Source organism: Sorghum bicolor, chromosome 1, assembly GCF_000003195.3.
Source record: "Sorghum bicolor cultivar BTx623 chromosome 1, Sorghum_bicolor_NCBIv3, whole genome shotgun sequence".
NCBI lineage: Eukaryota > Viridiplantae > Streptophyta > Magnoliopsida > Poales > Poaceae > Sorghum > Sorghum bicolor.
Window position 1 is genome coordinate 58,831,437 of NC_012870.2, and position 16,788 is coordinate 58,848,224.

General features: G+C 47.9%; 1 protein-coding gene and 1 long non-coding RNA gene across 6 annotated transcripts; one reads left to right on the plus strand and one right to left on the minus strand.

Annotated features, from left to right (window-relative positions):
* Nucleotides 2,380-5,037, plus strand: LOC8058755 (scarecrow-like protein 6). The gene has a single exon (XM_002464925.2). The coding sequence runs from the start codon at nt 2,743-2,745 to the stop codon at nt 4,663-4,665; it is 1,923 nt and encodes a 640-aa protein (XP_002464970.1). The 5' UTR covers nt 2,380-2,742; the 3' UTR covers nt 4,666-5,037.
* Nucleotides 9,938-16,276, minus strand: LOC110434326. Of its 5 annotated transcripts, none has more exons than XR_002451756.1 (5): nt 15,407-16,228; nt 14,863-14,952; nt 14,487-14,769; nt 12,434-12,573; nt 9,938-11,465 (listed from the first exon to the last, which is right to left on the minus strand). It is a non-coding gene; the product is annotated as an uncharacterized LOC110434326 (long non-coding RNA). The 5 variants fall into 5 exon arrangements; XR_002451750.1 differs by having other exon boundaries at nt 14,904-14,952; nt 15,407-16,218; XR_002451757.1 differs by having other exon boundaries at nt 9,939-10,562; nt 10,876-11,465; nt 14,487-14,952; nt 15,407-16,276.

Below are 16,788 nucleotides of genomic sequence, written 5' to 3' on the forward strand. Positions count from 1 at the left end.
TGCATGAGGCAGATATTTATTTGCGTGTTGATTCTTGGTGCAGCAACAACGCCGGGCGCAGCGTGATTTGACCCCATCTATCGACGCACTGGGCGTGGACGTTTTTTTTTTACATGTAATCCTGCCTTCCAAGTCTCTCAAGTTAAGACGTTTCGTCTGAAGAAAATGGACAGGAACCAGATGCCATTTGGACTGGCAACATCAGTTGCCGTTTCTTGTTGGCTACTAGTACGTGCATGCACTGATCTTGATAGAAGAACAAAGACAGATTAAAATATCGCAGAGTAGTAGTAGTGCAGGCACCAATAAAATGGACATGTTATTTATTAGTCAGTAGTTTATTACTTTTGCTAGAAGATCATGCATGATTGGAGAACACCAAGTAAGAAAATAAAGAGCAGTACAGTGTATATACTTGTAATGAATTGAAACAGTCTTTGAGTTAACAACTGATAAACAGCAACAGATCATGGACCACGGGACAATGAGGTGCTATAGCAGCTGGTCGCATTTACTCCTGTATGACGATGGTGATCAACAGATGTTCTCTCGTCTCCAAACATTGAACCACGTTCCTATTGCCTTGACATATCATCTACCCCAATCCACAGTAATTGCAGTTTCAGTCGTCGTTTGGTACTGTGTATGGCCCTAGAATCAAGTGGCTCCGGTTTCAGCTGTATGAAGCGACAGCGCAGAAAACGACTTTAGCGGCAACGTTCCACAGAAGCCGTTTTATATTAGGAGAAAAGGTCAAGATTTATAATTTTCCGAAGCAGTAGAACTGGAGCTGTTTTTGAGAGTTGCCAAAGCCTCTCACCAAACCGTCCTTAATTAAACCATTCTGTTTCAAAGTTTTCAGGAGGCGTTTCAGATTTGAAGTGGTTGCTAATGCGAGGATCTTCATTTTACTTTTATGTGTTAGTAAAATTTAAAAGTGGTGTTTGAGCGTCAAAAGGTAACTATACTACTACATGATGAATGTGGGCAGCAAATGATGGTGCATTTTGGAGCGACCGGCCGGCCGGCCTTCAGCTTTCGCTCCATACCTTTCCTGTGTCCTTGATTATTCACTCGCCTTTGGGACTTGGAGCCTTGAATATACCGAGCTGCAGCTGCAGTGAACGACGACAGGAAAGGGAGGGGAGAGCGTTCGTGCAGTGCAGTGCAGTGCAGCCATGATGCACACCACACCAACTGCGTTGCACTGCACATCTGATACGATGGAGCATTGCCGATGTCACATTTCATCGGCTCCGGGCCCGATTGGCCAAAGTGCAACCATTCATGGGCACAGATCATTGACGGGCAACAAGAAATTTTGTGAATTCTCTCTGTTGTTGCTATGCTTTGCAGCCATTCCCTAGAATCTGTATGCTGACACTCTCTGTGTGCTAATGGATACTACCAATCTACATTGGGTTAGTATTATTGGCGATGTGCCCAAGAAACAATTATACACGTTATGCATTAGATTTATACTAAAACATAATAATTATTCACTTATGGGATTTTTTTATTAAGGGGTGGATTTAAGTTTAGAGCCCAATAATCCATGAATGGAAGTAGAACATATAGAAGCTCAATTAGTACCATACTGCTACTTGATACAGAGATAAGAAGTTTTTCTCTTTATATAAATGTATCAACACAATATTGGAAAGATAACTTGTCATTTTAAACCTCATGATCATGATGAGATGATGAACCTAAACCTCCTCACTCCCTCTCGGCCGCGCACGGTGCTAGCACACCGGCGCCCACCAACTTCTGCTGCTCGTGCAACGTTGGGCCGAACTAATTTAACTTTTTTTTTCCTGTGCTGCAGCGTGTCAAAGCGTAACAATCTATACCCTTTTCATCTCAGGAACAAAATATTTTTCTCTCACAACAAATAACAAATCAAGACTAGTATACCCGAAAATCAAAATCAGCCAGCCTACTCCCATGTTTCGCTGTAGAAATAAATTGTTAGGCTACGGTTCCTCTACGTACTCTACATTGAATTGAACAAAGATCATTCTTGTGAGGCAAAGTGAGCTTGCAGGGTCGCTACAGAAGCTCCTAGCTTCAACATTAGAAGCTAGGGCACAGTTTCTCAAACAGTATTATGTCTGCGGAAATATCTCTTTCCTGCACCATGCATCAGGAATTTTGCACAGCGCGCAGCCTTTTGCACCAAAACGATAGCTACAGTGCTAAAGCCTTCCTCCCTTTGAGCCAATTTTTTTATTTTTTTTATTCAAGGAAAATCTACTCCTCCTACTCTACTGTATGGACAGAGAGATAAAGCGATGTAGAGAGAGAAATGAGTGAAAGGGAGAGGAGGGGAGGAGGACAGTAGGAGGAGGAGGAAGGCAAGTCCACAGCGGGAAGGCCACCCCCACTTTATTGCCTTTTTCATGTTGTACGCTATCATTTCGAGATCAAGCCGCTGCCAGGAGAATAAAATACTCTCTCCTCCCCCACACACCCCCTACCTCTCATCACAAACGCAAGAGAGACCAGACCACCACCACGCAGACAGAACAACAGAAGAGGTAGAGGGAGAAGAGCTGGTAGTACGAGAGCGTACTGAATGATGAGTCCTTGGACTCTACAATCAAGCGCTCTCTGAAAGGCCATAGGACAAGACGTGTCGGGAGGAGGAGGAAGAAGAAGAAGAAGAAGAAGCAGCAGCCGGACCAGCAACCGTCGCCATTCCTGGTCGCATGCTTTTGCTGTTATGAGGAGTTGGTTTAGATGAGAGGAATGCTCTTTGCTGGTAGCGCACGAGAAGGGCACGCGGGGACACTGCTGCAGCAGCAACAGCAACGACAGGGGCTCGCCGCCGGCAAAGTCTCCGGCGCCGGCGACCTCTGGGAGCCCACCTCGGTGCTTGACCACCGACACAGCCCGAGCCCGAGCCCTCCGACCTCGGTTTCCACGCTGTCGTCGCCCCTGGGCGCCGCGACCGCCGGTGTGGCGGCCCTCGCCGGTGCCAACGCCAAGAACGTCTCCCCGCCGCCGGTGGCGGCGGCATGGCCAGGGGGAGGGCCCGGGGAGGAGGCCGTGGCGGGCGGCAAGGAGGAGTGGCAGCTCACGCCGCTCGACATGGGCCTTAGCGCCGGCGAAGGGTGGGACGCCGCCGGCGCCGTCCTGTCCGATGGCGCCGCGCCGCCGGGACTCGCCCCCGACCACACCTTCCTCAGGTGGATCATTGGCGGCGAGGACGCGTCTGCGGCCATGGGGTCTGTCATGGACCCGCCGGTCCTTGAGCTGGACCACGCGCCGTCCATGATGTCGCCGGCGTTCGGGGCCAGCATGCCGTTCGCGCCGGCCATGGAGGACGTCAAGGCGGTGCCTTTCGGCCACACGCCCAACTTCCTGGTCCACCATCACCAGCACCACCCCCAGCCACACGCCGCCTTCTTCGGCTCGCACTCCCACGCATCCCTCGACGCGGCGCCGCAGCCGAAGCGACCCCACCCCATGGCCGGCGCGCCGGCGCCAAAGCTGCCATCTTTCCCTGGGCCCGTCGCCCAGCCGGGCGGGTTCGCGCCCGCTTTGAAGCCCAAGGCGGAGGCAGCTAACGACGAGGCGACCGCTGCGGTGGACCAGCTTGCCGAGGCGGCCAAGCTTGCCGAGGCTGGCGACGCCTTCGGCGCCCGCGAGATATTGGCGCGGCTCAATTATCGGCTCCCCGCCGTCCCAACGGCCGGGACGCCGCTGCTCCGCTCGGCCTTCTACTTCAAGGAGGCCCTGCGCGTGGCGCTCTCCCCAACCGGCGAGGCCCCGGCGGCCCCGGTCTCCACGCCGTACGACGTGGTCCTCAAGCTCGGGGCGTACAAGGCCTTCTCGGAGGTCTCCCCCGTGCTCCAGTTCGCGCACCTGACCTGCGTGCAGGCGGTGTTGGACGAGCTCGGCGGCGCCAGCCGCATCCACGTGCTCGACTTCGACATTGGCATGGGCGAGCAGTGGGCGTCGCTGATGCAGGAGCTCGCGCAGCGCTGCCCCGCGGCGACGCTCAAGGTGACCGCATTGGTGACATCGGCGTCGCACCACCCGCTGGAGCTGAACCTGATCCACGAGAACCTCTCCGGCTTCGCCCGCGAGCTGGGCGTCTTCCTCCAGTTCGCGGTGTTCAACATCGACACCCTGGACCCCGCGGAGCTGGTGGCCATCACCAGCGGCGACGCCGTGGCCGTGCACCTCCCCGTCGGGTCGGCCCACGTGGCCGCAATGCCGGCCGTGCTCCGCCTCGTGAAGCGGCTCGGCGCCAAGGTGGTGGTCTCCGTGGACCACGGCTGCGACCGCACGGAGCTGCCGTTCGCCACGCACCTGTTCCAGGCGTTCCAGTCGTGCGTGTCCCTGCTCGACTCCGTCGACGCCGTGGGCGCGGACGCGGAGGCGGTGGCCAGGATCGAGCGGTTCCTGGTCCAGCCCGACGTGGAGCTGCGCGTGGTGTCGCGCCACCGCGCGTCGGCGCCGCCGCCGGCGTGGCGGACCGTGTTCGCGTCGGCGGGGTTCGTGCCGGTGCAGGCCAGCACGTTCGCCGAGTCGCAGGCCGAGGCCCTCCTCAAGAGGATGGCGCTCATGGGGTTCCGCGTGGAGAAGCGCGGCGGCGCGCTCTGCCTCTACTGGCAGCGCGGCGAGCTGGTGTCCGTGTCGGCGTGGCGGTGCTGACCGCCGGCCGGCCACCGTCGGCCAGCCAACCGTGAAAATTCCTACCACAAGCCCGGTTTAGCTAGGACTAATGATCCTACTGCGAGCAAAAAAATACTTTTCACCGTCGTCGTTGTAATGATCTCATCTGATCTGGTCGTCTGCTTATTAGTAGTATGCTATGTCCTAGTACCTTTTAATCGGAGTAAAAAGCCGTCCGTTGCCTGGCTTGCAGCCCCGGTCCGCTCTGCTCATGTTGATTTGCAGAGTAGATTGTGGTTTGCATGTTGTAAAACGTAGGCGTGGTGCAGAGTAACCAGCGCATTCTACCGCCCGTGTTGCTACTCTCTTTTTATTGCTGTGAAATCAATCAATGGTTATGGCGTTTTGAAATTTTCTTGTTTTTCGTTGAATGGCTAAGGCTGATAAGCTCAAGCGAACAACATGTTGCAGTTCTAAACGGCCGGCCGGCATCCGCAATTCGATCATATCTAGCCTAGCCCCCAACTTACAAATCATGAACTGATGAAATTCGTTCCTGTGAAAAATATGAGGCGTGTATCCTTGTATGAAATCCATGCATTAGAAAAGCACATCGAATTGTGGTAAGAGATGATCTGAGTTACGGAGAGACTGGTGCTTCCTTGTTCGAGACTTCGAGCGCGGCAAGGCAAGAAGAGACACCTGGCAAAGGAGGGGGGGCCCTCTGCACGAGAATGGCGTGTGCGGCGGAGCTGGGTCTGGGAGTGGGAGAGAGGCGGACAATTGGACGACGGAGAAGAGTCTCCGGCTGCGAGCAGCAATGGCGCGGAACAAAAACAACGATCGGGAATAAAGGCGGCCACCGCATGGGCGCCCGCCGGAAGCAAGCATAAAGGCGGCCCCGCGGCCGGCAAAATTTGTTCCCGAGTGGGATTCCGATTTGCACTTGGCCAGAGTTTAGATATACCACTAGTATAGGACTCCGGTTGCTTAGCCTCCTAAACAAGCTCTGCTGCTCGTGGTCGTGGGTGGCTTCAGCAAGGCTCTGAATCTACCTGTCCGTTATCCCCGTAGACGTTCCGGTATCCAGTCGGACACGGATTAAAGCAGCTAGTATCGACATTAGGTAGACTGTTAAAGTGTTAATGTTCCAGACTGACAAAGTGTTCACGACCATTATTTTGTTCCATTAGCTGGTGGTGGTATAAAAAGCTAGCATCATTCGGATGCAAGTTCTAATTACTTCGGGCCCAAAAATTTGATGAAGTGAACTAGAATACCCAAGGTACTCCCTCCATTCTAAAAATATTTGATTCCCCTGTAAAACAAAGCAAGAGTTATATGGGCTCGGACTCCACGTGCATCTCTATAAGAGCACTTCAACATTCATTTTTAAACTTACTATCTAAATCATCATTTTGAGAGCTATTTTTATAAAAAAAAAATATGTGCATTTTTCTAACTTCCAATGGTTTTTCAATATCTTATGCTCACTTTAGAGAGCTAATTCCACTCTTCATCTTTAGATAAATAAGAAATCTAGAATAGATAATATCAATATTTAGAGATCTAATTAAACAAATCGTTGGAGAATATATTTTTTCATCAAAATCTCTATTCGTGGAAATAATGAATGACTCTTGGAGTTGATCTAACAACTGTGTTTTCGGTGTGTGAACCGCTCCTTTCTGCCATGCTCAAAAGTGGGCACATTGCAGCTTAACCAGAGTTGCTAAACCAAGTAAGTTCCCCGTCTATTCCTGGCAAAACAAATGGAACCAGGCCTACACAGGATGATCCATGTCCATGATACTGTTGCTGATCCAAGGACATATGCTGCAATGCATTGTCTTGTCGTCATGATGGAATTCGCCGCGGGCATTGGCAGAACCGAATCCCCCCTGCTTGTTCTATGCTCTTGTGATTGTTCTCCTGCCGCTGCGCTGCAGCAGGGGAGATGCAAAGACGGGCAATCATCGTGGAAAAGCGCCGGCGCTTTGCATGCAGAGAGAAAATGGCGGCAAAGCATCGGCCGTCGGCATGGATTGGATTTTGGATTTGGATTGGAGTACCCAGTTCGGCCACGTTGTGCGTCCGCTAACGACGGTGAGGAATAAAACATGGCCGTCGTCTCAGCAGGAATATATATGGGGTCGATAATGGCGTTGCTGGAATAATCTCGCCGTGCATGATGTCAATGAAGAAAAGAATGAACGATACGCTCAAGCAAATTGTGGGGTTCAGCAAGAGGGGTTCACGTTCAGGTTCACCGTTCAGCCAAAAAAAAAAAGAATCTGTCTACCGCAAACTCAGGTGTTTCAAAGCCTCCTGTCACGCAGGTGACAGAAGCCTTTAAAACACTCAAATCTCACATCAAGTAAATAATGGGTGACAGGAGACGATCAAATACCCGAAATTTAATATTACAAGATCCATATCAAAGGGACCAGATAAAAAAGAAAGGAGGAAAAAACTGAATAAAAATTCAAAAAATAGCAAAATTAATTCTATCAACAAACAAATTGAAATAAAAACAAATAAAAAATCAAATAAAATGTGGTAACTTTTTTCTATTAAAGGCAAATAGGAAGAAACTCAAATTGAAAAACAAAGAAAACATACACATTCTAGATTGCAGAAAAATACAAATGACAAATTATTTTTATGGAAGGCAAATTGAAGGAAATTCAAATTGAAAACAAATATTACAAACAAATTACATAGAGCAGATAAAGAAACCATATCTACACCAGTAATACAAGAGATTTACACTGATAAAATCAATGTAAATATTACAAACAGAGACCGTGAGAATCTAAGGGTGAGAAAAATAAGGAGAGTAACTGCACTCGGTGAAAAGAGTTGCAATTAATGGGTGTGGTTCCCAAAAATCCAAACAGTGACAGTTGACAAAAAGGACCCACAAAGCAAAGAGTAAAGAAAGATGGACGGACTGGATCAGCTCAAGGAAAACATCGGACGACCACAAATTCGAGTGACGCAAACAAAAAGAATGCCCAGGCAACATACAGATTTTTCCAAAAAAAAAAAACTTTATGCTTCCAACTGGTCTGGATTGACATGGGATTCTACATGAACAAACCAGTACGTACTTACAACAGAATCAATCAAAGGACGCAGGCACTTTGATATGCCATGTTTGCAAGCAGAACGGCCACAGGGAGAAACCCTACGGCAGAAAATCAGGCAGAAGATCTTCAGCGTCACCGGGCCTGGCCTGGCCGGACTAGCCAAGAGAAGAGAGCATGGAACCGGAGCATGTGGGCCATGGAGAGATGTGCTGTCTGTCCTTCACAGTCCACAGTCCACAGCAGCTCCCTGTATCGCCTGCTCTGCTTCCGTGCAGTGCACCTGTTGACCGCACCACGCACGCAGGGGAGGCCCCCGAGCCGGGCCCCACCCACGCCACGGTGGCAGTGCCACTGCCAGCATCGGTCCGCGAGGACTTGTCGATCGGGTCGGGTGGGTGATCCAGGGTCCAGCTCGTGTCGGGCGGTGAGGCGCCACCAGATGGCGCGCGGGGGCCCGCTGGCGCCAGCGCCTTGTCCCGCCGTGCACCGGCAGCTGGACGGCCCTGATTCTCGCCGGGGCCTGGTGTGTGTGTGTGTGTGTATATATACACACACACACACACGGAGCACCGCCTGCTATGCATCGTGTAGGTGGTAGCCAATGCATGCATGTGCTTGGTGTACTGGCACATGTCACGGCTGGATCCGTTGGCTTTCATCTTCCATCGTTGTTTTACCTTGTTATTATTATTATTAGTACAAATCAAATGTGAACGGATCATCATAAACTAATCCTTCATCATACTTAGGCGTTTTCCACAAATCTTGCAGGACGAAGACGGAGACAAATTGGGCTTGTTTAGTTCACCCCGAAATCTAAAAAGTTTTCAAGATTCTCCGTCACATCGAATTTTGCGGCAAAACAAAAACTAATTACATAGTTTGTCTGTAAATCGCAAGACGAATCTTTTGATCTTAATTAGTTTATAATTAGACAATATTTATCAAATAAAAACGAAAGTGTACAGTTGCGAAATCCGAATTTTTTCGCAACTAAACAACGCCAAACTTCGCGAGAAGCTTCATTTCCAGCGCTGGCGATTGCCGGACAGAAAGCATGAGGCTCCCTCGAAATGAAGGCAGGGCAGGGCAGGGCAATGCTCTCGAGGTCCAGGCCTCCAGTCCTGCAGGCTGCAGCTCCAGGCTAGAGTAGGGGCACGCCTCCTACTCCCATGTGTGGTCTCCTTGATGTGTCGGGCTGCCGTGGGAGAGGCGCATGTGGCTCACGGCGGTGTTGGTTGCTTCCTTGCCGGGTCCTTGGCCCCGGTTTTTGTCTTGTGTGATGTGCGCTGCGTCAGGCCAAATGCACCCTCACATGCACCGTGCACGTCGCACGTAACGTAACCGAACCGAACCCAGCAGCGTTTGTATCCGGCAACGGGGATACGACGACACAACTCCGGCTGCCAGTTTTGGCCACACCGCTCGTCATCTTTCCCGTCTCACCAACCACCACTCCACAGCGGAAACACGCCTGCACGCGCTAGCACCCCTTGGGCCTTGTTTACTTCCATCCAAAAACTTAAAAATTTTCAAACGTCCGATCGAATCTTTAGATGCATACATAGAATATTAAATATAGACAAATAAAAAAACTAATTACACAGTTTGGTCAGAATTTACAAAAAAAATCTCTAGATCCTAGTTAGTCCATAGTTGGACAATAATTACTACAAACAAAAAAAAATGCTAAGGCCTTATTTAGATGCATCCAAAAACCCAAAACTTTACAAGATTTCCCATCACATCGAATCTTACGGCAGATGCATGGAGTATTAAATATAGATAAAAATAAAAACTAATTACACAGTTTGTCTGTAAATCGCGAGACGAATCTTTCAAGCCTAGTTATTCCATAATTAGACAATATTTGTCAAATAAAAACGAAAATGCTACGGTGTCAAGATGTAAAAAAGTTTTTGCATCTAAACAAGCCGGAAGTTGTCAGCGAATTTTTCCCACGACGAACTAAGGCCCTGTTTAGTTTCCCACCAAAAAATTTTTCATCCATCCCATCGAATCTTTGGACACATGCATGGAACATTAAATGTAGATAAAAAAATAAACTAATTACACAGTTTAGTTGAGAATCACGAGACGAATCTTTTAAGCCTAGTTACTCCATGATTAGCCTTAAGTGCTACAGTAACCCACATATGCTAATGACAGATTAATTATGCTTAATAAATTTGTCTTGCAGTTTCCTGACGAGCTATGTAATTTGTTTTTTTATTAGTTTCTAAAAACCCTTCCCGACATCCTTCCGACACATCCGATGTGACACCCAAAAAATTTTCATCCACATTCTAAACAGGCCCTAAACACAGGTCACGGGCACGATGCGCGCCTCCAAGAGCCTGGAGGGCAGACGACTTGACTGGACTGGACCGGACCGACTGATGAGAGAGACTGGACTTGTGATGTTATCAGAGGGACAGGCACATCATGAGCAGACTGAGCAGCAGGCAGAGTGGCCCATGGTGGTGTTGTGTTGGGTGTTGCTTTTCCCTGGGAGTGGAGCAGTGGACTGGCTTCACAGAACGGGCGTATGGCTGGCGCCTGGCGGGCGGGCCGGTGCTGCACAAGAAGCACAAGTAGCCGTGACACACGGGACGGCGAGGCCATCATCTCATCGGCTGCACGCCTCCAACTCCAACAAAACCGCCAACCGCCCCCGTCTCGGCCATGCCCTCTCCCAGTGCCCGGCCAAACTGCCATTCCGCTCACGACCGCACACGCCACAGCCCACAGCATGGTTCCCCTCTGCCTCGGCGGTCGGCACCGCCACCGCGCCCGCGGTCCTCTGACCCCCCCTGCAAGACAGGAGCATACCGGCAAGTAAACCTGCAAGACAGTCATAGAGGAGCATACCGGCAAGCTGTTAATTATAGTTCAGAAGAAAAAAATGGGTACCACACCACCACCACCACAGTTCATCCAATCTCATAGCGAGTGAGCTGGGCAATACAAAAATCTAAAATTCAGAAATGGACTTTCCTGAAGAAGTACACAGCATATGCACGTACGATTGGGAATTAAGGGGACGAGGTATTCAGTGAATCAAAACCATTCCTCAGCCACAGAAAATTGCCGGGTAATAATAATAATAATAATAATAATACAAAATTAGGCTACAGCAACAGCAGATTATTCGCACCGTAGACTTGCAATCGTAAAGAGGCCAACATGACAAGCGCACGCTTTATTCCCCCACCTCCAACATCACCAACGCTTAGTCGCGGCTCGTGTTCACACTGCCACCCCCTGTAAAAGCGCTACGAAGAAAATCGAATCGATCGCAAAAGGGAGGAGGGCCTGCATTGTTAATGGTTAGCATGATTTGAAGGTTCAAGAGCCCGGGAATCGGAAGCCACTGGACCAGATTGGCCAGGTCCCGTTCATACGGGTTATTACAGATATCACTCATCCTTGGATGGAAATGCAGGCAGTGACCAGTGGGAGAGTGAGTAGTGGTAGCAGGGTGCTGGGGGGAGGCTGGATGGAAGTACCCTCCCTTGGAAAGAGCTAAAGACACGCAACTTTTGAGAACCAAAAAACAAACCAAAAGGAAAAGGAAAGCGGTGGGAGATGAAGCGGGGCATACCAAAGAGATCGATGGATGGATGGATGGATGGTGTCATGGTGAAGCTGCCTCGGAGAGTGGGATTCGGTGCCAACTACAAGGTTGATGCATGGGGTCATCACACCACACCATGCATCGGCCAGCCTTTGCGCCCTTCTTTTTCCCTGTAAGATAGTGTTTCTGGTGAGGAAAAGATGGTGTAGGGCTGTTAAGCCCTCACTACGGCTAGTAATAGCTTAGCACTATCCGTACGTGCGGCCTACCAGTTGAGGAAAAGCAGTAAAGGTGGTTACCGGGAAAGAATGGTATTTTTTGGATCTACTTTTGATCGGAAAAAAAAATGGGAGCAAAGAACGAATAGAATGATGGATGCAATGCATCTATGTAATTCACCCCTTCAGCAATACTACCTTGCATGTCCTACTGTAACTATAATAATGTTGTGGTAACAGGTAAAGTGCTTACAGCAACCAGCTTTTCCAAGAGGTTTGAGGTTTAAAATGATGTTTGCTACTGCAATATTATTATGGTAACGATGAGGCTCAACACAAGCAGTTAACAAAGTGTCACAAGGAAATTGGTAGTAACAACTGGGTATGCAAAAGGGGTGCAAAGGAGAAGCAGGTCCATTTGCAAGCAACTTCAAAGTTCTGTTTTTTTTTAACCTTAAACTTAGACTGGCATACCTGAAAAATAGGACACAACAGCATCCGTTTTTTATTGCCAATCTCCTGCACTCTAGGTGAAATTCAAGTCACTGTGAGTATTCAATGTATCACACAAGACACCGCGAATCGGTTCTTTGATGGAGATGGAATTGTGCTTTCAGCGACATGTCATTCATCTGACGTTAAGGCAACGGCGGAGCATAAATAATGCAGACATGGTCCTGTGGATTATCTTATCAAGTCAACTGCAGATTCTAAGTTTGTTCTCAGGATTTGCATCCGCACAAGTTATTTTCTGTAGCTATTTGAGTCAAGACACAGGAAAAATATGCCAAATAGATGCCCAAATAAAGGTCAAGTTGGCAATAACATTGCTAAGCCACCAGACAGATTGATTTGTAGCAGAAATTGCACAAGTGTAAGATTACGTGCACAGCATATGACTAAAAGAATCACACACTTACCTTGGTCAGTTCAGTTGATAGCTGCATTACAAAACTCGAATCCAATTGTAGTGAAAAATTCAAGCTCACTTTTCGCTCAGCCGACAAACTATTGGGATGTGCATAAGCAATGACTTAATTGCCGACCGTCTTAAATATACCTGAAAAAGCATTGTAAAGAGAAGATAGGCAGAACCTTCGTTAAATGTTACTAAATTCATGCCATGAAACAAGAATATTGTTGCTGGTCAGTTTCAGGGAATGAAGGCAGAACCTTCATTGAATGTTACTAAATTCATGCCATCAAAGAAGAATATCATTGCTGGAATGCTGGTCAGTTTCAGGATGAAACGATCTTCACATGTGCAAGAAAGAACTATGAAGCAGCATGACAAAATATTTTTTTTCGAGAACATGCACTGCATGTATTTCATTAAACATAGCATGACAAAATATCACTGTAGAGGGGAAATTAAAGATAAAGCTCTCGCTTCCCAAATCCTTCCCCAGCTAACAGACTTGTAAACTGACGAAGCTTGTGCAATATGCTTTCCTGCAGAATACCCTGTCTTCATCAAACACACAAATTTTGTTTCTAACACTTAATTCTTTTGCCACTTGCCTACCACTAAATTGACTACAAGAATTGACGTTATGATAATCTTCCTGTATAAAATTTCTGGAAAGCAGGAATATATCCCTGGAAATTGGCTAATGCGTCAATGCCAAACACATGTCTGCCGTAAGGCATCTGATCAATGAAAGAGAAGATGAAAGGAGATGCTCTTTTATCTTCAAGAAGAAGGCTCTACAAAGAAATGTAATTTATAAGAACATTTGACACAGACTTTCCACGATGGCTAAAGGATGATATAATGCACCTGGAATGTTTATCAGGTTGACGAGCCAGTTGTACCGAAAGAGGTTACATCAAAACCCAATAATGGTTATCCATAGTTTGTTGCAGAACAGTGTGTATTTATTTTCTTCGGGAACATATCATGAACATCCCAACCCAGAGAAGGTGTAAAAATAGGAGATGGAAAGACAAAGAAAGACATGGACATGATATATGACTCGTAATAGCAGCCCAAGAAGCAACACGAGATAGAAACAATTATGCTGCGTGATAAAATAAAAGCTGTGCGGCTGGAAATGAATCAGCACTGGAAGATGCATTGGATGTTCAGGACTTGTGGATCAGTCATTAAACTGAACCAGTAAGACTAATCACTTTGTGATGGATTAAAACAATTGTTTCCAATATAAGAATACCATGTAGACTAAAGTTTTCAATTTTCAATCCCCGAGATGAACATGTCAAGCAACAAAACGAACAAAATGTATCATTTTTTTTCCTCAGACATGCAGGAGGGCTTTGTATCCTTGTTTTAAGAAGAAAAAAATGGGGCAAGAACCCATACCAAAAAAACACGCACACACCACTAGGATCTTAAGGAAACAAAAGCGCCCTTTACAACAGGTGAAGAAACAAAATTATTATGTTGTGGAGAAATTAAAAGATTACATTCAACAGCTAAGACTGCAATTGTCTCTATCAAATGCCGAGTGTTCAAATTAAGCCCGATGACACATGACAACATTGTAACACTTGATGGGCCTTGGAGCAAGTCAAGTTTATGCATCCTCTTTGCACATAAGGAGGAAACAGAGTATAATATTTGCAAGGGCCAGTGCAAAGCTTTGGAAGCAAACTATGATCATGTAAAAGATCTGAAATGTGGCCATTTGTCTTTCCCTCGAAGATGATGTAGAGGAACTAATGCTTTATCATCGGAAATATCAAAGACAAAGGTTAACGACTACATGAAGCTCGCAAACACATGTACAAAAATTGGTCATTATTATCATCAATCTGAGACAGTGCACAGCTGCTCGATCTGAAGGTAGAGCATGCTGCAAGTGTTACACTGAGCTTATTCTTAATAAGCTAGTCAGTAGACCAGTATGGCAGTATGCAACCTGTGAGATTTTCATGATCATGCATGTTGCATGGTAAACAATTTTACCTCACCCTATTTGTCTTTCACAAGTTACTTCAAAAGAGACTAACCTTTTGCAAAAACATGCAGATTTTGTTGCTCCACGTACTCCAGCTAAAACAATGGCATATGGCTTCCTTCACTCCAAAGGGAGTTGGAGAGATCGGCATCGGCCAAGATTGACACCTGAAGTAATCATCAAGAGCAGAGTGTTGTGAAGCTATGTGTTGTGTTAAGGACTTGAGGTGTTGAACTTCCAGCAGAAAAACCATTTTTAGAGTTCTTGTGGAGGATCTCAAATCTCCCCCTGAACTCTGGCTGCTATGGATTCACAAATCTTTTCTGCAATTTTCTCTGCCAAGACAAAGATGGCCAAACTTCTTCAGTCAAACAGAGTTGAAAAGAATGTAACGATAACGTGTCTTGGAACAAAATAAGGCATACTACATTGTTTTCAGTAAGTGTATGATTGAGAATCTTCGGCGTACATTGGGATCAATGTGCATTGGAGATCAGACTTGTCCAGTACATTATTACCTGCAATACAGAGCCCAGAGGTAAATTGAGAAAACCTGTGGATTGAAATAGAAAACATGTAGCAATACAACTCAAAGAGCACAGATATAGTATATGACAGCTATTGTTGCAAAACTGTGTAAAGCCTTCTAGTGCAATGAGCTCATGTTTTGAATAGCAATAACTCATCAGCATCATATAAGGTACGAAGTCCTGTCAAGATTATAAAAGCTGTCTGAATAGAAAGACCGTTTAAAATAATTCCCAGATTCAGCTCAAGAGATTATTTGGACACATGGAAACATTCAACTATGTTTATAGGAAGCAGAAACATGATCGTGTTAATCTGAAAATAGTACACTCTCATCTGAAGAACCATAATCTTAAACCAAGTAAACAGACTCTAGATTGCTAGATCCGTTGATCATTTATACTGACATGGAGAAACTTTGCCTGCGAAACAGTGAGAACAAACCTTTATCCCTCGACACATGTTTAATGTTTGCTCCTCTTCTCAGGGCTCTGGCGCGCACCTTTTCTCATCCGCACTATCACACTGCCTGCCCATGAACTAGATATCCATCACACATTCACACTCTACCAATTGTTGACTCCCACAACTTGAATCTGAATCAATCAATCAATTCCTGGGCCGTATATCCGCTCCCGCGCGGGCTCCCCTCCGCACGCATGGCCATGACAAGTGCTTCGACCGGCAGACGGCGACAATGACGAGGCCACAAGCCGTCGCAAAAGACCGTAAAGCGGACGAGCGTCACCGATGAATTGAAGGGCCTGAGCGAGGCAGGAACACGGCACGGCAAGAATGAGGACCCGTCACCACTGGGGCGACGGTCCCATGGCTCGTGCGGCATTCCGTCGAACGCGTCGCGAGCCTCCGCGGCACGGAGCTGCAGCGAGAGGGCGGCTAGCTAGGTCGCTGCGTCCGGGTTGGTACGAACATTACTGAGTCGGTGGTATGGAACCTGGTGCGCGATCGAGCACTGGAAGAGGAGAGGGATCAGAGTCGCCGGAGACGGGGAAGCAAAAAGCATGCGGAGGGCGGCCGACGCGAGCAGCGGTGCGCTGGGTGCTCGCTCGTGGTCGTGGAGTGGTGGTGGACTGTGATGGGTCGTGCAGGAGGCGAACCGGGCCCATATTAAGATGGGCTTTATGACGTTACGGAGCAGCCGAGCAGCAAAAACAAAGCAACAAACACTCGAGTGCAGAGTTTGCTACCACATTAGCACCACACCGCTTACCGAACAGTGAGATAACCAGGTTAAAGAGCCGGCTCCTCAACGCGCGGACCAGCCGGGCACAGTTGCGAGTGCCTGTTACTCCGGCTTTGGAGGGCTAAAGAGTTGGTAAGAGGGAAAGTTTGCTTTTGAGCCCATGTCAACGCCAGCCCACCACCGAAAAGGCATGTTGGCGCCCAGATGTGCCCCCCTGGTGGACGTCTGAAGAGTGCAGCCAGCTGTTGGTGCCGTCCGTTCCTGGTCCACCGGCCAAGTTAGTAGCGCACTGTTCGGGCCGTTGTCACTGCGAAAAAGTGCAGTCCGGCCGTCGAAAGGCACTGGGCCGTGGGTCCCCTAGCCGACGCACAGGGTGATGTTGGACGCTCGTGGGCCCTCCGAATAGGTGGTGGTGGCATCGCTAGGCTGTGCGCGCCACACGCGCCTGCAGTCTGCTTCGTGGAGCGTGGGCTCGCAACCTATACCCTCCTGCCAACTCTTTTTTCCCTCATCATTGCTTTCTTTTTGATAACTTCTTTGTATTTTTCTGATAGTATTGTTTTTAAGAGAATTCCTCTGTATTTTTTTTTGAGAATCTGGAATGAAAAAATATACTTTTTCT

Excerpts from the sequence above, each read along its gene's own strand:
- LOC8058755 (XM_002464925.2), top strand. The coding sequence starts at position 2,743 with ATGAGAGGAATGCTCTTTGCTGGTAGCGCACGAGAAGGGCACGCGGGG.